The sequence below is a fragment of the Polypterus senegalus genome, chromosome 10 (genome assembly GCF_016835505.1).
Source record: "Polypterus senegalus isolate Bchr_013 chromosome 10, ASM1683550v1, whole genome shotgun sequence".
Lineage (NCBI taxonomy): Eukaryota > Metazoa > Chordata > Cladistia > Polypteriformes > Polypteridae > Polypterus > Polypterus senegalus.
In genome coordinates this window covers 147,036,621-147,059,507 of record NC_053163.1, presented here as the reverse complement: position 1 = coordinate 147,059,507, position 22,887 = coordinate 147,036,621, and the positions used below count along the sequence as shown (strand labels likewise).

General features: G+C 37.5%; 1 protein-coding gene across 13 annotated transcripts in view; it reads right to left on the bottom strand.

The window, feature by feature from the left end:
* Positions 1-22,887, bottom strand: part of eps15l1a (epidermal growth factor receptor pathway substrate 15-like 1a) — a 280,134-nt gene that overhangs the window by 171,476 nt on the left and 85,771 nt on the right. For all 13 annotated transcript variants that reach the window (XR_005635392.1, XM_039767016.1, XM_039767020.1 and 10 more), the window contains exons 4-9: positions 14,666-14,713; positions 14,467-14,562; positions 14,303-14,368; positions 7,140-7,265; positions 4,302-4,361; positions 3,835-4,095 (exon numbers count right to left, since the gene is read on the bottom strand). Coding sequence is in view for 12 of the 13 variants with exons in the window: in XM_039767016.1 (XP_039622950.1) it covers positions 3,835-4,095; positions 4,302-4,361; positions 7,140-7,265; positions 14,303-14,368; positions 14,467-14,562; positions 14,666-14,713 (657 nt within the window). In the remaining variant the exon portion in view is untranslated. The remainder of the gene's footprint in view (positions 1-3,834; positions 4,096-4,301; positions 4,362-7,139; positions 7,266-14,302; positions 14,369-14,466; positions 14,563-14,665; positions 14,714-22,887) is intronic.

The following is a 22,887-nucleotide window of genomic DNA, read 5'->3' as shown; positions in this document are numbered from 1 at the left end:
TCCACTGTGTTCTCAGAAGCAAAATGGTCCAAACCATACTCATTTATTAAGGCTTTCAGAGATAAACAAAATAATCACTTAGAAGAAAAAAAAATCGGGAGTGGTCTCCCCTCGACTTTCTCGTATACTCCGATATGGGGATTGATATTTGAGGAGAAAACAGCAAGACAATGATTATATCTTTAAATTATGTACATTAAAGAACCATCAGCAACAACTCAAATCAAAGCAAATTAATGATATATTGAACAATTATTAGAAAAGTAAAGTTGAATAAATAGGACTCTGCAGCTGCATGAATAAAAAGTAAATTAACATTTCCAGTTAACAGAAATAACCCAAACGTTGATAGAAATCTGTTTTGTACCTAATACTTGTATGCAAAATATGGTTGTCCTAAGTGAAAGCAAACTCAAGTTATTATGTTTACATACAGTGCATCTGGAAAGTATTCACAGCACATCACTTTTTCCACATTTTGTTATGTTACAGCCTTATTGCAAAATGGATTAAAATTAATTTTCTTCCTCAGAATTCTATAAACAACACCCCATAATGATAACGGGAAAAAAGTTTACTTGAGGTTTTTGCAAATTTATTAAAAATAAAAAAATTGAGAAATCCCATGTTTACAGGACAGGTTCCACTCAGAACAGGCCCCACCATGGTCGACCAAACAGGTTCAGTGCACGTGCTCAGCATCATATCCAGAGGTTGTCTTTTAGACATACGAGTGCTGTCAGCATTGCTGCAGAGGTTCAAGGGCTGGGGGGGCAGCCTGTCAGTGCTCAGACCATACGCCGCACACTGCATCAAATTGGTCTGCATGGCTGTCGTCCCAGAAGGAAGCCTCTTCTAAAGTTGATGCACAAGAAAGCCCACAAACAGTTTGCTGAAGACAAGCAGACTAAGGACATGGATTACTGGAACCATGTCCTTTGGTCTGATGAGACCAAGATAAACTAAATGGTGTCAAGCGTGTGTGGTGGCAACCAGGTGAGGAGTAGAAAGACAAGTGTGTCTTGCCTACAGTCAAGCATGGTGGTGGGATTGTCATGATTTGGGGCTGCATGAGTGCTGCAGGCACTGGGGAGCTACAGTTCATTGAGGGAACTATGGATGCCAACATGTGCTGTGACATACTGAATGATGCACAGTACGATCCCCTCCCTTCTGAAACTGGGTCGCAGGGTAGTATTCCAACATGATAATGACCCCAAACACACCTGCCTTGATAAAGAAACTTGAGGGTAAAGGTGCTGGACTGGCCAAGCACGTCTCCAGACCTAAACCCTATTGAGCATCTGTGAGGCATCCTCAAATGGAAGGTGGAGGAGCGCAAGGTCTCTAACATCCACCAGCTCCGTTATGTTGTCATGGAAGAGTGAAAGAGGATTCCAGTGTCAACCTGTAAAGCTCTAGTTAACTCCATGCCCAAGAGAGTTGGCAGTGCTGGAAAATAATTGTGGCCACACAAAATTGACACTTTGGGCACATTTTTCACTTAGGAGTGTATTCACTTTAAATGCCAGTGGTTTAGACATTAATGGCTGTGTGCGGAGTTATTTTAGTTATACAAGCTGTACACTGACTTTACTACTTTACATTGTATCAAAGTGTCATATCTTCAGTGTTGTCCCATGAAAAGATATAATAAAATATTTACAAAAATGTGAGGGGTGTACTCACTTTTGTGAGATAGTATATGAAGGGAATTACTACAGTGGATCCCAGTTGTTACTTTAAACTAAATTATTCAATAAGAGCACAGAAACACAGTTGGAAACTTGTTATGGGCAGATTTTACAAAAAATGTTAGAAGTTTTTCTTCACACAAAGAACTGTAGACATATAGAATAAATTACCAAGTAATGTTGTGGAGAGAAGAACTTTAGGGATGTTTAAAACTCTTTATATTGGACAATCTAGATAAACAGGATGAACAAGCTTGTTGAAATGCATGGCCTGTTCTCAACACAACTGTTTTAATGTTCCAGGCAGACAGAGACACAGAAGGGTCATTGAAAATATTACAAGGTAATCCATTTAATTATACCAATTTGTAATGTAATGACAAAAGTACCCTTTGATGACAATGTAATTTGGCTTGAAGGGAAATGAAGATGAGGCAATGAATAAGAGGTGTGAATGATAGAGTACAAGGACTAAAAGTTGGAATACTGGGAGTATGATGGTAAAATTGGGGTAAATAGTGGAAGTACTGAACAGAAGATGAGTTCATTCACATTGCATACAGGAGACAGGATGGGAAAGTAAAGGTGGGAAAATGCTAAGTGGAAATAGTGCTAGGTACAAGTTGCTCTGGCACGGGAGAAATTAATGCAATGCAGAGGTTGATGCATTAATATCAAAACTTAGCAGACAAAATGGTGGGCATAAAGAGGGGAAACTAGCATGTTTTAAGATGATTGTTGGTAAATGATTCATGAGTATAGTCTCAGCATTTGTCCACATAGGCTGGCAGAAGCAATTAAAACAAAGATAAGTTTTGGGTAAGGTGATGGTGGCTGGTGCCTGTGAGGCACCTACAGAAGGTGACAGCACTAAGTGGTGACTAGAACGGTCATGTTGGATCCAATAGTGATACTAATTAGAAAGTTCATGGAGGTTTTTGTATTGCTGAGAGCAAAAAGAGACAGAATGTAGTAAGTTTGGGACTTTGCATGGGATCCATTCTGAATCCACTGCTCTTTATGACAGTGATGAAGCAAGTAAGCAGAGAAACATGTAAATGACTGATATGGGAGCTCTTGTAAGCTAATGATCTCATACAAATAGATAAAGTAAAGCCGAACTGAAGGAGATGATGCTGAAATGAAAACTTTAAAGGTAAATGCCAGAAAGACCAAAGTGACTGTTGGAGGTTTAGGCATGAAGGTGCATGCATGCCCATTCAGCGTGTGTACTAATAATGTTGGAAGAAACTCAATCCAATGTTTCCACAGTTTGTCGGAAGTGGGCTCATAAAAGATGTAGTAGTGTGAGAGGCACTGTGCAGGAAAGGCAAATGAAAATGTAGATATTGGTAATGGGAATGCTTTAGAGAAAGTAAGGAAGTTCTGTCACTAAAAGTGTTCAGCAGAGGTAGAGGTGGGGCACAGTAGTGATAGCCAATGTTAGAAGTGCATGGCAGAAATTCTGGGGAGCTGTCCTCCATAATGGACTTCTAAAAAAACATCTTTGGAACTGAAGAGAAGGGTTTAGGAAAGCTGTGATAAACAGTATACTCTACAGAAGTGAAACAAGGCCAATGAAGGTGGAACACAAAAAACAGATATAAGAACAATAAATTTAATCTATGGAGTTTAACAAAGTGAGAGGAGCATTAATGCAGACTTTAACTCTGTAAAACAATAGAACTAAAAGAAGGTTGCATATTATTTCATAAGACTTTATAGTTTTTATCTTTCATTATTTGTATGTTTAGTATTATCCTTATAATGCAGCACTGAGACTAATTTTAAAGTGAACATGGGCAGCATGGTGGCACAGTGCTAAAGCTGCTGCTTCACATCCCGGCTGCTCCCAGCATGGAGAGTTTGAATGTTATTCTCATATAACTTTACCTATTTTTAGAACCTATATCCCTGTAGTTTAACATTAAATAACCAACACTACAGTATATCACAATTACTTAAAATTAACAAAATTACAGAGCATGCTGCAACAATGTAAAAAAAGTATTTATCAAAACAAGCCTAGTGCCCGGTTATCCAATGCACTATCCAGACTAAATGAAATTAGCCCTTACCTACAAATAAACAGATGTGGTAAGTTAAAATTCTACTTTATGTGGAAGTAAGCAGACCTCACCTGAGTGGACTTTACAGAATGTTTTGGTGAAAGACTCCCAGTACTGTTTAAGCTGGTCATGCTACCATGAGATGGTGTGGAGCGTAGGCTGTCCTTCGGTGGCGGACTGGCAGGGAGTACAGGCACAGAACCTGGAAGTACTGGTACTGAGCCAGGGAGCGAAGCTGGGCTTTTCTTTCTCTTTGAAGGAGGAATTAGAGAACTAGGTAATACAGAAGGAACAGGCTCCTTCTCCAATGCTCTGTACACAAGGTGCATTGCCTACATGATATGCAAGGGGAAAAAAAACAGGTAAACCTTTAAGATAACCTTTTCTAAATCAAGATTACATCTTAAAAATGTTCACAAGGTGCAGTTTTATCTTTGAGAGTACTTACTCATCAGGTTGGCTTTACAGATTTAGGTTTTAGGTACGTGCTACTTATTTTAAGGAAGTTCCTCTTATCTGAGGGACAATGCACACTCACCACAGCAAACTCCTCTCTGTCCAAGTGTCCATCTTTGTCAATGTCACTCAAGTCCCACACCTACAAGAAACATAAACTTTATTAATACAGCAAACTAGTAAGTTCTAAAAACAAAATTTTTTTTTAAATGATCACAGATGTTAAAAATATCTATACATTGCAAGACCTAATGGTTACTAGTTCAGTCCACTCCATCATCTGAACCTGCATCGCCACGTTCTGATCAACCAACCTATGTTTCAAAGTCTAAAAATTTACAAGAACAATTGTACTTTGCACTTGTAATTTGTAAATTACTTTAGATAAATGTGTGAGATAATACTTCATATTTAATTAATACTTCATAAAATGTATTACACTTCACAACGTATTCACTGTATCTAAGAGTTTCTAACTTTAAGTAGACATATAAGCAATGCCTATACTATACCACTATGAAAGTCACTATATAATGATTAACTGCTTTTCTGATAAATGCAGTACAAGGTGTCAAATCCAGATCCAAGCTTATTAGAGATTAGCAGTACTGCCGACAAAAACATTGATCAATGAAACAATGGTTCAACTTTATACACTGAAAACCGACAGAAAACTACAAAACAAAAAATGGTACACAAGAGGATGGCATCCTTTATACTAACAGTATATTAGAAGAGTCTGCAAGAAAGTACTGTACAGCACCTTCCACAATTATTGGCACCCCTGGCACACATGATCTCATGTAAAAAATGTATTTTTAATGTGGGATTTTTTTCCCAAAGAATAAATGTACTTCAATTAAAGGTTGGATTTTTCTTTTTTTTGTGTTGTGAGCCTATATTTTTTTGGGGAAAAAAAGAATTTATTAGAAGCCTAAGAACACATCTTAACCAGAGGTGCCAATAATTGTGGAGGGCACTGTATCACAGGAAGGCAATGTGATCTAGTACCTAAGAAGTTCAAACTAAAATCAAAAGTGAGGATTTAAAGACTATTGCTGGCTTCCTAAGCATAACACATTAAAAGAATCCTCCACCCAAAAAATATTTTTTATTTGTCACCTACCCCGTGTTACCTGTAGCAATGGCCGATACATTTTTTATCTTGCTTTTATGAAGATAGGACATAAGAAAGTACCTGACACAACATGGAATGAACACCAAACAATTAGCAAGCAATTATAAACCATCTGTGAAAAAAATCACAATTTCCTTGTGTCACATAATCCATGTCAGATATCCAGTTCTATGCTCAAAAAAATGTATTTGGCTAACATATTGCTAAATATTTTTAAATAAAACAGTTCTGGTAAATCTTGTCATGAATGGTTGGGGAGTACACTGAAAAATGAAATAACATTTGAATTGAAGATCAGCCTCCCCACTAATTCATTGGACAATTCATTGCAGTTCACATTACAGGGGGTCCTCGGGTTACAACGTTTCGACATACAACGTTTCGAGTTTACAACACTCAGTCCCATAAAAACTTAAAAAAAATTGAGAAGGAATAAAGGTAAGGATTTTTTTACACTCTTTTTTTCTGTTACTACAGTACAGTGTACAGTACAGTATCTTTATGTCCTTTTCTTTTTTCTTAGGCTTAGATTTTGTGTTCTAGATTATGATTTTGCAAATGTGTTAAGGTAGGTAAGTGACTTAGGCTAGAGTGTGTTTCGACTTACACCAAAATTTGGGTTACATCACTGTTGTAGGAGCGGAACTGTGTCGCAACACGAGGACTCCCTGTATATGAATACTGCTGAGCAAGTCCTGAGAGTGGAGAATAATTAGGAAAGAAAAACAAGTAAAAACATTATCAGGTGACAAGTTCACCTCAAATTTGTGCATATCGGAGGTGGTTCGATAAGGTAAAAGTCAATTCAATCATGCTGTTTGATAAGCTGCTGTTGAAAAACCTAGAAGTGTGGACATCAAACTCAAAATCTCACTTTTATTTCTGTACACTTCCTAGCCATTCACAGGGGGATGTGTTTGGATCGTTATGAACATACAACTGGATATTTTGCTAGTGGATTATAAAACATGAGTAAATTGAGATTTTCTTTTTTTTTTCCCCATGGATGTTTTGATTTTGCTTGCAGTTTGTTTAGAATTTGTCCCAACAGAAGCCTACTGTGTCTGGAACTCTGTTATCTATATACTTCATAAAATAATATTTAAAAAAAATTCTCAGTCATTACTACAAACAAAGAAGGGTTAATAACAGATTAAGGTATTATTTTTAGGTGGAATATTCCTTTAAACGTTGTTTGCTTAATGAAATGAATATGCACTGTTAATGTGTTTACAGGATATTACAAACTAATACACAATACAATTATTTTTGTAGTATAAAGGTAGAAATAAAGGAATATGACACCCAAAAAAATGATTTTTTTTTGTATGTTACGTACCACCCCATACAGTTTGTAGCGATGGCCAAGATTAATTTTTAATCTCGTGTTTTCGTGCAGAAATAAGATAATAAATGTTTATGATATAATACAGTCCAATATGGTGTCCACCTATTTTAAAGTCTGCAGTGACAGTGGGTGGACTTCAAAAGTCTTCTCACACAACAAGTAAATACTGAATCTTATCTCACTCTCACGATACAGTAAATATTTTTAATTATTTTTTCAAATAATTCCAAAGCTTATTAACACAATAATTACAAAAGCACACATGCAAAACATCTAAAGTAAGATCACTTGGTAAATCACATATGGAGGAAAGGCTGCAACCTTGTGCTTTACAGTTAAATATCTTACCCAGAAACATGATAAGAATATATTTTTTTTAAAGTGCATTATCCTATCGTGGCCTTTTCCCAACAGAACTAAAAAAACAAACTTACCCGTCCCAATACATCAAGAGGTAGCTTTGAATTTATCAACACTGGCTTCACCTTCTCCCCAGACAAGAGGCCATTGACGGGTAACAGACTTTCAAAGATTCCATCAAATTTCCCCTTCTCTTCTGGCTGTATGGAAAAAGACACAACAGTCATTTGAAAAAGTTTGGGAACCCCTCTCAGCCTGCATAATAATTGACTCTACTTTCAACAAAAAAGATAACAGTGGTATGTCTTTCATTTCCAAGGAACATCTGACTACTGCGGTGTTTTCTGAACAAAGATTTTTAGTGAAGCAGTATTTAGTTGTACGAAATTAAATCAAATGTGAAAAACTGGCTGTGCAAAAATCTAGGTCCCCTTGTAATTGTGCTGATTTGAACACCTGTCACTGATCAATACTGATAACTTGCAACACCAAATTGGTTGGATTAGCTCATTAAGCCTTGAACTTCATAGACAGGTGTGTCCAATCATAAGTGGTAAAAGGTATTTAAGGTGGTCAGTTGCAAGTTGTGCTTCCCTTCGACTCTCCTCTGAAGAGTGACAGACAGCATGGGATCCTCAAAGCAACTCTCAAAAGATCTAAAAACAATGATTGTTCAGTCTCATGGTTTAGGGGAAGGCTACTTAAATCTCAGAGGTTTAAACTGTCAGTTTCAACTGGAAGGAATGGAATCATGAAATGGAAGGCCACAGGCACAGTTGCTGTTAAACCCAGCAGGTCTGGCAGGCCAAGAAAAACACAGGAGTAGCATATGTGCGAGATTATGAGAATGGTTACAGACAACCCACAGATCACCTCCAAAGACCTACAAGAACATCTCGCTGCAGATGGTGTATCTGTACATCAATTCAGCGCAATTTGCACAAAGAACATCTGTATGGCAGGTTGATGAGAAAGAAGCCCTTTCTGAACTCACACCACAAACAGAGTCGCATGTTGTATGCAAATGCTCATTTAGACAAGCCATATTCATTTTGGAACAAAGTGCTTTGGACCGATGAGACAAAAATTGAGTTATTTGGTCATAACAAAAAGAATTTTGCATGGCGGAAGAAGAACACCTGCTACTTACTGTCAAATTTGGTGGAGGTTCCATCATGCTGTGGGGCTGTGGGGCTGTGTGGCTAGTTCAGAGACTGGGGCCCTTGTTAAAGTCAAGGGTCGGATGAATTCAACCCAATATCAACAAATTCTTAAGGATAATGTTCAAGCATCAGTCACAAAGTTGAAGTTACGCAGGGGTTGGATATTCCAACAAGACAATGACCCAAAACATAGTTCGAAATCTACAAAGGCATTCATGCAGAGGGAGAAGTACAAAGTTCTGGAATGGCCGTCACAGTCCCCTGACTTGAATATCATCGAAAATCAATGGGATGATTTGAAGCAGGCTGTCCATGCTCGGCAGCCATCAAATTTAACTGGAGAGATTTTGTATGGAAGAAGGTCAAAAATACCTCCGTCCAGAATCCAGACACTCATCAAAGGCTATAGGAGGACAGCGTCTAGAGGCTGTTATACAGTATTTGCAAAAGAAGGCTCAACTAAGTATTGATGCAATACCTCTGTTGGGGTGCCCAAATGTATGCACCTGTTTAATTTTGTGAAGATGCATATTGCATATTTTCTGTTAATCTAATAAACTTAATGTCACTGCTGAAATACTATTGTTTCCATAAGGCATGTCATATATTAAAAGGAAGTTGCTACTTTAAAAGCTCAGCAATGGTAAACAAAACTCCAAAGTATTAACAGGGGTTCCCAAACTTTTTCATATGACTTTACGCGTATATAGATACAAATATGAACTGTAAAACCTTCAAAGAAACTGGGGCTATCACCTAAGCCAAAAGGTTTGCAGTTGTCTGAATATATATTTCAATGTGGATTCAAAATCCAAGGGGCTACAAGTACAAATTTACATAAGATACATGTAGCCCACTTACATACATAAAACTTCCACAAATGTTTTAGTTCATAGCAAAAAGAACATATTTAGCTGTTCCAATACAATTTCAGTGCCAATTAATTCTTCTTCTTCTTTCGGCTGCTCCTGTTAGGGGTTGCTGCAATGGATCATCTATTTTCATATCTTCCCGGTCCTCTACATCTTGCTCTGTCACACCCATCACCTTCATGTCCTCCCTCACCACATCCATAAACCTCCTCTTAGGCCTTCCGCTTTTTCAATTAATTAATTATCAGGGCAAAAAACACTCCAGGGAAGTTTAGCATCTTTCCCCATTTATAGTTATTATTAATTTGCCTTTGTGGAACTTTGTTGCACCTCAAACCAGATTTATATTTCACATATGTCTGAACATAGCTCTATAAAGTGTGAATTGTTTACAGTTTCTGGCCTCTCACTTTAAGGTGACTGCAGTGGTCAGAATATGGCTCTTAAATATATGTCCATCCTCATAGCATTTTTAACACTGGTCAGGATTTCTAGTTCCTCTTCTTCTCCTGGATATACAGCTGCCTTGAACACAGAGACAATCAAATAGCTGAGGACTGTCAGAGTGCTTGTTTATGTCTCTCATTAAGGCTAACTGCTAAGCTAAGCTTCAAATGCTCTACTTTAAAATTCTTCACATTTGCTAACTTTCTATTTAATTTGCCAATTTGTTTTGCCTGCCTAAGGTAAAGTCACCCTGATGGAGGATCGCAGGAATCGTGGGGTAGATGTGTCCTTTCATCGAACTTGGCTGGCCCAGCGCTGTTTCAGTTGTTGAATGGCCAAATGGGAGAGGTAGCTTGATGGCCAAGGTCTCCAGGACTCTAAACAAATCCAAATCATATTATGTGATATCATCAACTGTTAAATTCTACTATATATATATATATACACTATATTATACTTGTAAAATTTTTATTTTTATACTATATTGACGATTTGTTCTGTTCTGTGTATTGTATTGTATTGTATTTGACCCCCTTCTTTCTGACACCCACTGCACACCCAACCTACCTGGAAAGGGTCTCTTTTTGACCTTCTTCCACTTTTTCCCTACAAGGGTTTTTTTGGGAGTTTTTCCTCATTTTCTTAGACAGTCAAGGCCGGGGGCTGTCAAGACGCAGGGTCTGTTAAAGCCCATTGCGGCACTTCTTGTGTGATTTTGGGCTATACAAAAATAAATTACTTTGTATTGTATTGTAATTGCTAATAAGTAAAAAGTCTTGTAAAATCTTACATACTGTACCTGTAAGTCAGTTATTAATCATTACAATACAATACTTAATCCATTCATTTGTTCCATTTATGAAATACACAAGCACTTAATGTATTAGTTTCCACAGAACAGAGGCAGTGACCTTATGTGTTGTAACCTCTAGAAACACCCAGAAAGAAGTTACAAAACAACGGTGTACAGTTATCCCTCCTCAATCGTGGGGGCTGCATTCTAGAACCCCCCCGTGATAGGTGAAAATCCGCAAAGTACAAACCATATGTTTATATGGTTATTTTTATATATTTTAAGCCTTATAAACTCTCCCAGACTCTTATAAACATTTCTCGCACAGTTATACAGCATAAACCCTTTATATTCTCTTAGATATTAGGTAAGATTCGTTGAAATTATGTATGTAAACACACTGTTTATATACTACGCACAAACATACGTATCGTATATCATTGAGGAGTTTTATTTAATATGTAATACAGTTTTAAATACATTGTAATTGATTAGGTAATATAAAAATAAACGAAAAATCTACAACATGTAAATACATAAAACCTAAATTTTATTTTAAAGATATCGAGTGTCTCCGATACAGTATCACATATGTTACAGCAATTACGATAGACAGGCCGCCAGCAATAAATACGTACAATGCATGAAAAATTGTATAAAATGTGTGCAGTGTTACACTAAATGTATGTACATATACTAAGTAAGTGGAAAATTAGTTATGGGTACTCACCAACAATGACATGACGACTTGTCCGATAACGATGACATTTACTGCACAACAAAGGAGAATGTTACAGCTCTTCTAAAGGAGCCTCTTCAGGCGACTGTGTAGCACTGCCGTCGTCGTCTGGAGTTTCTTCTTCCACTGAAGGCGTACTAGGTGGTGTTTTGCGGGTAAGGAACATCGTGATGAGCAGTTTCTGGCGCTGCTTTTTCATTTGTGTAAGGAGGTTTTTATACACTTCCGGGGCGCCGTCAACAGCATTTTTTACTTGCAAAGAACGAATCATTTGTCGGTCCCATTCTTCAACCGATGTCTGGAGATCTTTTGCCATTCATAGAATGGTCGCAAGATGCTCGAGAGTTAGGCCAGCGTCGTCTTCTTCCTGTGCTGGGTCATCTTGTTCTTCCTCTCTCCCTTCCTTCAACATATCCAACACTTTTACCTTTTCGGCAATCGTTAGCATCTTCCATTGGCACTTGGGCACGGCCTCGGAAGCAGTAGCAGATCATTTTGTAGACATAATGAAGGGCTTGAATACTGTACGCGCAAAGAAGCACGTTGATGTTAAATGAGCGAGACGAGATGCCAGCTAATGCAAACCGAAATCAAATTCTGCGCTCTCCGACACTGAGCCAATCAGCACCCAGGAACTTAACCGCGTGCTCTGATTGGGTAGCTTCTCAGCCATCCGCCAATAGCGTGCCTTGTATGAAATCAACTGGGCAAACCAACTGAGGAAGTATATACCAGAAATAAAAAGGCTCATTGTCCGAAGAAATCTGCGAAGCAGCGAAAAATCCGCAATATATATTTAGATATGCTTACATATAAAATCTGCGATGGAGTGAAGCTGTGAACGTCGAAGCATGATATAGCAAGGGATTACTGTATAACATATTGGACCAATAACAAGCAATTTTAACAGGTGTCTTCCTGCGGCCACATTGTGGAAAAGTAGTAAACACGACTACAGTGCAAAGCATACACATCTCCACTTTTGGTTTGATTACATCAATCTGTCCATGTGAATATTCAAAATTTGGAACCACAGTACATGAACTATAAGACAGCTTTAATTTGCCACCCTACCCTAAATGTATCACATGGCCTTGAAGAACTTGCCTTTAAAAATTGATGGCTAGTTTCTTTCACTGAAGGATGACAATTTTCAATGACAATAGCAGCAATCTACCCAAAAATATGAAAATGTAATGTATGAATACAAGAAGGTACTCTGAAAAAAATCCAAAAATACTGACTTTCGGAAGTAAAATACACTGACTGGAGAAATCTGAAATTTTCAACTACATTTTGAACATTAAAACTGCAGTACACATTCAAATGCATTTACAATTCATAAATGAATGAGACACCCCTTAAAAAATTTACTTTTTTTCACAGAAAACAGACACCTTTATTCTTTAATGTTTTACAATCTTGAAATTTGCTTAGATTAACCTTAAAAAGTTGAACAATAGTAGTTTATAAAATCATTATAAGTTAAACAAAAGTGTGTCTGGACTCCTTGGCACATAGTATGCCAAGAGGTACATTGAATACACTTCGTAGATACAAGGTAGAGAAAGACACCTTATGTGCCATTAAAAGTAACAGAAGAAAGAATTTAGAAGCTCCCAAGATAAAATTTAAAAAAAAAGATGAAAACCGTACCTGTAGGATTTTCAAGAATGTAAAGAACTGTAATATTCGATTTCCAAAGGTGTAATTCATATTTCGAGATTTTTATTATAAACAAGTTTCAAGGCAAGGTTGTTATACAAACTAATCATGATGTCACACAGTGGCAACATTTTGCATTTTGATTAGTGCATGCAATGAAAGAGATTTACTGTACTCTATAGATGTGGCAATAATGACCCTATAAACCTATTAAACAAAAAAACTAATTTGCCAGGCTAATACAGTGGAGCACTTTAAAACACTACTGAAAACACATTACTTTAACATGGCCTTCTCATAACTTCACTGTAATTTAATCCTGAAACTCTGTATGTTCAATTCATCATAATAACTATTCATAAGGCTCTAAAATCCATACTAACCCCTACTCTCTCTTCTGTTTCTTTTTCCGGTTTCTTTGTGGTGGCGGCCTGCGCCACCACCACCTACTCAAACCATCATGATGCTCCAACATTGATGGATTAAAAGCCAGAAGTTTACGTGACCATCGTCATCAAGTCCTTCCGTGAGAACCCTAAATACAAAGAGGACTGTTTCATTTATGTTAGGTAGAATGCCCAGAGGGGACTGGGTGGTCTCATGGTCTGGATTCCCTACAGATTTTATTTTTTTCTCCAGCCGTCTGGAGTTTTTGTTTTTCTCTATCCACCCTGGCCATCGGACCTTACTCTTATTCCATGTTAATTAATGTTGACTTATTTTATTTTCTTACTGTGTCTTTTATTCTTCATTATGTAAAGCACTTTGAGCTACATTTTTTGTATGAAAATGTGCTATATAAATAAATGTTGTTGTTGTGTTGTTGGGATGGACGTCACTTGGAAAGAAAGGAACTTATTCTAGATGAAGGAAACAAAAAGAGCCGCCAGGTAAAGACTACGACGTGAAGCCTACAAAGATGGGCAGTAAAACGACACAACTTAGTAAGCACCAAAGGCACCAACACAACCCTCTTCCACTGTCACAGACACAGAACAAGCGCTACACCAATAAGAGAAGACAATTGACTACAAATCTCTTCTATAAAGAAATGCAGCACAAGGAGGCTGCAAACAGGAAGACGTCAAACAGAGCAATTCAAGCAGGTTTTCAGGGGAGACTGCATAATGATAAACAACATTTCTAAAGCATACATGTACTTTGCTAAGGTAATTTGTTTTCCAAGTAAGAGGAGCCTGGGCATATCCTTGGTTTTAGTGGCTACAAAAAATGAAGTGGGGCCGTCAAGCATTTTCAGGAAACACACACATATTCCCACTGCAGGCTAATTTGAAGGTGCCAATATGCTGAACAATTTATCATTGAAATGGAGAAAGCAACAAGTGGAAATTCAAAAATAACATGAAAATCCAACATGTAGAAAATATCACAGCCAAGCAGAACCAAGAGACGAGGCACTAAGATGTGACGTAAGAGAAAAAAAACTGCACCAGTGCAAAAAAGATTGCTACTGCAAATAAAGCAATATTGTTAAAAAGCAAATCAGCCTAGCTAGATGCCTATATACATAAATAAGGACCTTGTTTCATTAACTTACCCTAACTGCCCAGTGTGAGTCCGTGGATGGCAGAGTTGCAATTAATAAGGGACTGCTGGTATCGTGCTAAAACAGATCAGAAATAAAAATAAATAATTACACCAGGCACATTCCCGAGGAAAAACACAAAGAAATAAATGCACTGTTTGCTCAGTATCACTTACAAATTTTGGTGGTGGGACACTGACATTTAAGCTGCTAATGCTGACATCTTGGCCATTTTGTGCACATGCGACGAGTTTCAAGGCAACATAAAAACCCTAAGTGATCATAAAAAATAAGACAATTCAAAATGTAGAAAGAAATTTTTTAAGAAAAGCAAAATTGATCAACATATATAAAATAAATAAAAATAACAAGTACCTGTTTATCTAAGAATCCTTTTCCTTCTGGGTCTGCCAAATCCCAAATCTTAAACAAAGAACAATTCTGAATGAACAACATTGTTATTCAAATAAAAACTCTATTAAAGAAAATGCTACTGAATACACAGGTCTGCCACCTTGATAAGTCTTTTCATCTGCAACACTGATGCTGAATAAAGTACTGCATAAATTTGGCGTTTCGATGAAAACTCCACGCTAGAATTTTGTTACCAATGACATTGTTTAACTCACTGAAGTGTTTTTAAACACTTGGATAAAAAGAATGGATACACAAATCACAAAGCATAAAAAAAAACAAAAAAAAAAACAGGTATGCTACGACATTGATGAAGTGTATGTGTGATGTCTGTTATAAAAATGCATTGTCTCTACTATAAGGAATGCTATAAAGGATATTACTGTAACATGTATAATGTTGGCATCCTCAGCATTTCAAGGTAAAGTACCATCTTCATATCGCTCTTGATTGGCACTTACAAGTTACATATTTTGTTAGTAATTTTAACATACAAACAAAAAAGCATTTCAAATAGTGCGATCACCAAAGAGAAAATACAGGTTTGATGATCCCAACAAGACAATGAAGAGATAAATCTTCTTTAAATATTCCATCGTAAAGGACTGAAATAAAAAACACGTTTTTATTCTAAAATTAGTATACCAATTGCAGTGTATATCTGTACAGTGTGTAAAAAAGCAAGCAGCTTAAAGCAATATATAATGGTTATTAACATCTTAATGCTACATTAACATGCTCTAGGATTTTTTGGAGTTAAGGTTTGTGATGTTGCACCTTCCCACTTTGCTCTGTTAACATATTACTGGTCAGACCTTTGAGAGAAACTGGAGGTTGTTGTCTATTTGCTCAACTCGCACTAAAAGCAGTTCAAAATTAGCTTTACTTTTTGATAAAAATAAAATGCAAAGAAATTAGTATAGGTGGATATTACGTTACTTCAAATGCCATACCTGGCTGATGTAGTTATTTTTTCTTTTAAACAATTAAATGAGGTAAGAGGTCAGCATTATGCTATAATATAGCAGAAGACACAGATCAAATTACTAGTCACACCTGGCCATTTTAAACTAGCACATTATTACATCAATTTTTATTTACAGGCAGTTCAATTGCTGGCATGAACAAGTCACTAATTAAGTACCTCAAGGACAGTAACGTGATGGCTATAATCACAATAGTTCCTGTCATCAGCTAGATATTTTTGTGGTGTGCCTTGCAAAACAAGTACCTTGTGATGCTAATTACTGTGAGTGGCACTATACTGTATATAACAATTACCAAAAAGAAAAACAAAAGCATAAAGACCCTGCACTGGCTGCACAGGCTCAAGGCACATAATGGATCTGGACAAGGTGCCAGTCCATCTCAGGAACGACTCACTTACATGGGGGATAATTTGGAATCACCAATCAAATTGGGAATGTGGGAGAAAGTTCCGAGCAGACATGGACATAATGTGCAAATTTCATATTAGGGCAGGGTGATAAAACAATAAAGATAGTTATTGTGAAATAACCTTTCCTCAATAGAAACATATGATATGGTCGATAGAAAATAGATTTAACTCATTCCATACATATTTTCACACACAGCACGAAAAGCCAATGATAATGAGAATAGTGCCATGCAAAACCAATCATGTGGCTGGAATAGAGTTACAGCCAAGTCAGGTTATGTTGACACATAGAGCATGGAGTTGTCAGCAGCACAATGCTAATGTTTGGGTTGCTGCAGCCGTACACACCAGTACGTCAGGAGTGGGAGTGAGATAAAAGAGAAAATGATGACAGAAAATGGTAACGAAAACTCGGAAAAGAAAATCAGCGTTACCAAAGAAGATATTCCAACAGACACAAGGACACTGTTGAAAAAAAGGGTCTGAAGAATTCGGTAGTGTGGAGACATTTTGGCTTGTTTAAATTCTGACAAGAAGCAGAGTAGCAGGCACTGTAAATTGTGTTGTAAGCATGTTCCCACAAAAACAGGTAATACCACTAATCTTTTGTACCATCTGAAGCAGTGACATCCTTTGAAACACGCACAATTCAAAAGTTTATAGTCAGAGACCCAAGCAAGTGCTGCAGTAATGGGGATTTCTTGCGTACTTTGTGTTTTTTTTTTTGTGCCTTGGAGCATAAGCTGACTATAATTAAGTGAATATGCCAATTTTGTTTATGTTCTCCTTCATTTGCATTTGAAAGCTGCTTGAATTTTTACTGCAGATATATAACAATGTTTTTTGTCTATTTATTTGTGGGTTTGTTTTCAAATCATTTAAAACAGTTTGACTCTATACAAAGGAAAGGATACATCATAGAGGTAGTTTCTTTAAGAGTTTTTTTGTATCAATACCTACTTTATTAATTTGGAACTGACAAAAGAATTTGGGCCTGAGTTGCCTTGAAAGCTTACATATTGTAATCCTTTTAGTTAGCCAATAAAAGGTGTCATTCTGCTTGGCTTTATTCCCTACTAGCAAAATACCCGCGCTTCGCAGCGGAGAAGTAGTGTGTTAAAGAAGTAATGAAAAAGAACATTTTGAAAATAACGTAACATGATTGTCAATGTAATTGTTTTGTCACTGTTGTGAGTGATGAGTGTTGCTGTGAGAGATATATATATATATACATCCATCCACATATATATACATATATATATACATATCTACATATAGACACATACATATACATACACACATACATACATACACAAACATATATATACAGCCCCTGACAAAGTCTTGTCGCTTGTCTACAAATTGACCTGAAGTGCCGCTAAAATATATTTCTAATCAAGATTTTGTTACAAGAAATGGGTCATTTCAATCCCATCAGCTTTTGCAAAAATGTTTCAGTGCAAAACGAAACTGACAAAAAGTATTCTAATATTCACAGCTTGGTAAAGCCCATTGAGTCAATTTTTGGCAGGACATAAGTGTTGTCGCCTTGTCATATGAGCTTCACCTGTGACTAATAATGGATCAATTAGGTCTCAGGTGTGTATAAAAAGAACCCCAATACACTAGACCTTCACATCAACTGCAACTAGACCTCTGCAAACATGCCTAAGATTCACCCTGAGACTAAAGTGTTGATTATCAAGAGGCTGAAGACCAAATCCACTGCAGATGTGGCAAACACCTTCAATGTGTCTCAGCGTCAAGTTCAGAGGATAAAAAAAAGATTTGAAGAGACGTTTTTGACAAGCCCAGGTCAGGAAGACCCTGCAAGACAACTGCTCGAGAGGACTGTTTGTTGGCTCGAAAATCCAAGGCCAGCCCATTTTCCACTGCAGCAGAGCTCCACGAGACCTGGTCACCTGAAGTCCCTGTGTCAACCAGAACAGTTTGTCAGATTCTGTCTCGAAATGGCCTCCATGGTCGAATCGGTGCCCATAAGCCATCACTAAACAAAAGACAATTGAAAAACCGTGTGGCATTTGCCAAGGCCCACAGCCTGCTAAAAGGATGGACGCTGGAAAAGTGGCAGAAGGTGGATTTTTCAGATGAATCTTCTGTTGAATTACACCACAGTCACCGCAAATATTACAGGAGGCCTACTGGAACCCGCATGGAGCCGAGATTTACCCAGAAAACATTGAAGTTTGGTGGAGGCAAAATCATGGTCTGGGGTTACATCCAGTATGGGGGTATGCAAGGGATCTGCAGGGTGGAAGGCAACATCAATAGTCTAAGATACCAAGAAATCTTAGCTACCTCTTATATTCCCAACCATAAAAAAGGCCAAATTCTGCAGCAGGATGGTGCTCTATCGCATACTTCCATCTCCACATCAAAGTTCCTTAAAGCGAAGAAGATCAAGATGCTCCAGGATTGGCCAGCCCATTCACCAGACATGAACATCATTGAGCATATGTGGGGTAGGATGAAAGAGGAAGCATGAAAGATGAAACCAAAGAATATTGATGAACTCTGGGAGGCATGCAAGACTGTGTTCTTTGCTATTCCTGATGACTTCATCAATAAATTGTATGAATCCTTGCCAAACCGCATGGATGCTGTCCTTCAAGCTCATGGAAGTCATACAAGATATTAAATTTGGATCTCACAGCACCACTACTTCATTTGCTGACATATTTTTGGATTTGCAGTAAAGTTGATCATTTTCTGTATAGGCGACAAAAGTTTTGTCTTGCCCAAATTTTACCTTTCTGTCTTGATTAAATGATAAATCTTTTTTCAGTGAAACTAATTTATTTCAGTGCATTAAACGTCATTTGGGAGGGCTTTAGCTTTTCATATGAGCTATTTCTAACACCAGTTGATTAATTAAAAGGCAGGTTAATAGCAGGAGCTTCTACAAAATAGAGAAGCGACAAGACTTTTGTCAGGGACTGTACACTCTTTGGGGTGTGAGCAACTGTTGCTGGGGGTGCCAGAATCCATCAAGGAAGAAAAATGAAAAACATTATTTGTACAAAATCTTAATTTATTTATCCATTCCTAAATAATTAAATGGGCAGGCTATTTCGTATCAGTGCAATACGCTGCTTGTTAAAACGGATGACTCCCGCTCTTATGTGCAAGTCTGCATGGATATTATGAACTATCGTATCTGTTCAAGTTCTATTTAAATTTTAAATAGAAGGAATTTTTATTTAGTCGACAGAAATGTCTTTGGTAGGAATGTAAGTTAAATGTAGGCATCATTGCATACATTTTTCTTCACCATAGAAATGTAAAGAGTAAATTCACCTTACATTCCAACCAAAGATATTTGTGTCGACTAAATAGAACTTGAAAAGATATATTTTTTCGAATGTGATCGCGCAATTCAGATCGAGTTGACGCACACTACATCGAGCTCGCGTGCTATTGTGGTTTCACCTGCTTGCCTCAATAAGTCATCCTCCCCTCGCTCTTACTTTTTTACCGTTCATCTAATGATTACACTGAGTATGAGTGTTGCTGTCATCAAGTATTTGATTATCATTATTTCTTTCAATCAGGTTCGTATTTGTAGGATGTGTTGTGTTCAAGTCACATTCCGTGTTTGTCAATCGTTGTAAAGATAACAGGTTTCATTCATCGATTCGTTTCTTACTGCATCAATAAACAGCTCGTCTTCCTCTTTGTCTGAGACGTGACACACTGCATGCACGGGATTTTTTCGACACTGTCTTCCTTTAGCGGGACATTGACTTTTTCCACCGTGTGCTTTGTTTCCGCAGTAGTTGCACTTATGAATATGCTTGTATGTGTCAGATGCTTCATATTTTTTTGCTGCCTTCTCAATTGTGTAATTCGGTTTTTGTTCAGCACTCTTTGGAACTGTTGCTTTCTGTCTGTGCACTGCATCAGTTCACGTGAGCCACTCGTTGTACATGCATCGAAGGTTCCCAGCTGTGCTGGTGCCATCTTGTGCGATGTATTTAATGTTAGCTAAGACCCGGCACTTAAAAGTTTCTCTCGCAGTCTCGCTGAGTTTGTGCCAAACACCACCCTGACCATCTCATCTTCGTCTGCATATGCACAGTCCTTCACCCTTGAATATTTAGCGGCTGTGTTTCTATTGGATTGCTGCTAACGGACGGCCTTATATGGGCAGGCACTAAATTACGTGGGAGGCGTAACTCCGCCTCCCACGGCCATCAAGCAGACGTCTATTATAGAATATGGACGAAAAAATAGGTTCCAGTTATGACCGTTACGCGTAGAATTTCTAAATTAAACCTGCCCAACTTTTGTAAGTAAGCTGTAAGGAATGAGCCTGCCAAATTTCAGCCTTCTACCTACACGGGAAGTTGGAGAATTAGTGATGAGTGAGTGAGAGAGTGAGTGAGGGCTTTGCCTTTTATTAGTATAGATAAAACTTGAAAGTGTTCAAATTTTAGTTTTAGATTTATGATTTTAGAATTAAGATTTTATTTTATTTATTTGGAGTTGACCAACAAATATAGCGTGTTCTGCAAAACTTTTTGAGTCGTCAGAATTGAGACTTTTTATTATTTTGAATTACCTTTTTTATTTATTTGGAATTGACCAAAGAATTTAGATGTGCATTTTGTTTGTGTTCTCCTGTAACATTTGAAGCTTTTAGTTTTGTTATATACAGTATATCTATTTTATTTATTTGAAACACAGTATGTTGTTCTACAGTACATGAGTCATGTTCAACTTTGGACAGAAAAATAATATTTAAACCAAAATTAACCTTATGATATCTTCTCACCTCACTTAGGAGTAAATAGGAACTATTAAGCTTGAAAAAAATAGTGATTAGATTTATATCGTGATATAGGGGCCGACACTTATCTTCAAATCTTTGACGCCTGTTTAACTCTTTAAGGGCTGATGTCGACTTTTGTCAAAATTCAGGGGTAGAGTACGGTAATCAGCCATAAGCTGCGACAAAACTCACTCTTACGTTTTAGTTCGACTCTTTTTACTAGAAGGAAAGTTACATACAGTAGCTTTGTTGATTTGACCTCGATTCCCTACACTTGCATGAGTAGCAAAGAACAAAACAACCTCTAAAATGGCATCGACATCTGGTGAGAGACCAAAGCGAATGTGCAAAACAAAATACTCCACGGACGTTTTACGGAATTTCGTTGAATAGGACTCTGACTTGTCAGACTCTGAGTTTGATACAAGTGATCCGGAGATGGAGATCAAAACGAAAGTGAGGTACCAGCATTATCTGATCACTCCCCAGCTGATTGTGGTGCTGAACACTTTCATGTAGCTGATGCACCTACAGCAGCGTTCACCTGGGAGGACCACCAGATATTGCGTTACACTGCAACCACCACCAACCATCCACCTGCTGTGCGAAGACAGCCAGGCAGCAGGGCCACCGTATCATTCATGCTGTCCATTAGGATGCCCCCACGCAGCCATTGCCACCTGAGATGCCGAACATGAGCCAACAGCAGCCACGGCCAGTAGCAACAAATGTTTCATGTTGATTTATGCGTGAAACAATTGCTTTGTGTGCTTCTCAGAAAACTGAGATTTTTAGAAAAAATATTCAGCCCTCAAAGAGTTAATGTAATACACTCACCAACTAAATCAAACACCCCAGAAATATTATTATCATTGGATGCAGAAAAAGCATTTGACATGATTGAATGGAAATACCTTTTTACTACACTGGAGAAGTTTGGCCCGAACATTTGTGCATGGATTAAATTACTGTATACTAACCCAGAAGCTTCAGTTTGCATCAACAACATTTGCTCAGACTACTTTAAACTAGAAAGTGGCACTAGACAAGGTTGCCCCTTGTCACCGCTGCTGTTTGCGATTGCCATTGAACCACTGGCAATACATTGTCGAAATACTGATCAGATAAAGGGGATTAGCAGAGAAGGACTGGAACAGAAAATCTCATTATATGCAGATGACATGGTACTGTATATATCGGACCCAGAAAATTCTGTGCCTGCAGTCTTAGCAGCACTCACAGAATTTCAAAAGATCTCTGGTCTCAGAATTAATCTGAATAAAAGTGTACTCTTTCCAGTGAATTCTCAAGCATATAATATTAGATTAGATACCCTAGCTTATATCATTGCAGAACAGTTTAAATACCTAGGGTAAACATCACAAGTAAACATAAAGCTCTATATCAACAAAATTTCGCCATCTGCATGGAAAAAATTAAACAAGACTTGCATAGATGGTCAACCCTTCATCTCACACTAGCTGGAAGAATTAACACTGTTAAGATGAATATTCTTCCTAAGCTCCTTTTTATTTCAAAACATCCCAATATACATTAATAAATCATTCTTTAGCAATTAGATTCAACAATAACCCATTTATTTGGAATTCAAAACATCCACGCATCAAAAGAGCGACCCTACAAAGACAAAAGGCAGAAGGTGGCATGGCTCTACCTAACTTCCAGTTTTATTACTGGGGAGCAAATATACAGGCGATAAGAACCTGGACACAAATAGAAGAACATACACAGGCTTGGACCGCAATAGAAGTAAAATCCTGCAGTACTTCTTTGTATTCCTTGCTCTGTGCTCCAATAAACACACGTTATCGGCAATATACAAATAACCCAATTGTGCTCCACTCACTTAGAATCTGGAACCAATGTAGAAAGCATTTTAAGACGGAGAAGCTTCTATCTGTGGCACCTCTGCAAGAGAACCACCTCTTTCAACCTTCACAAACATATGCAGTTTTTAATATCTGGAAAAAT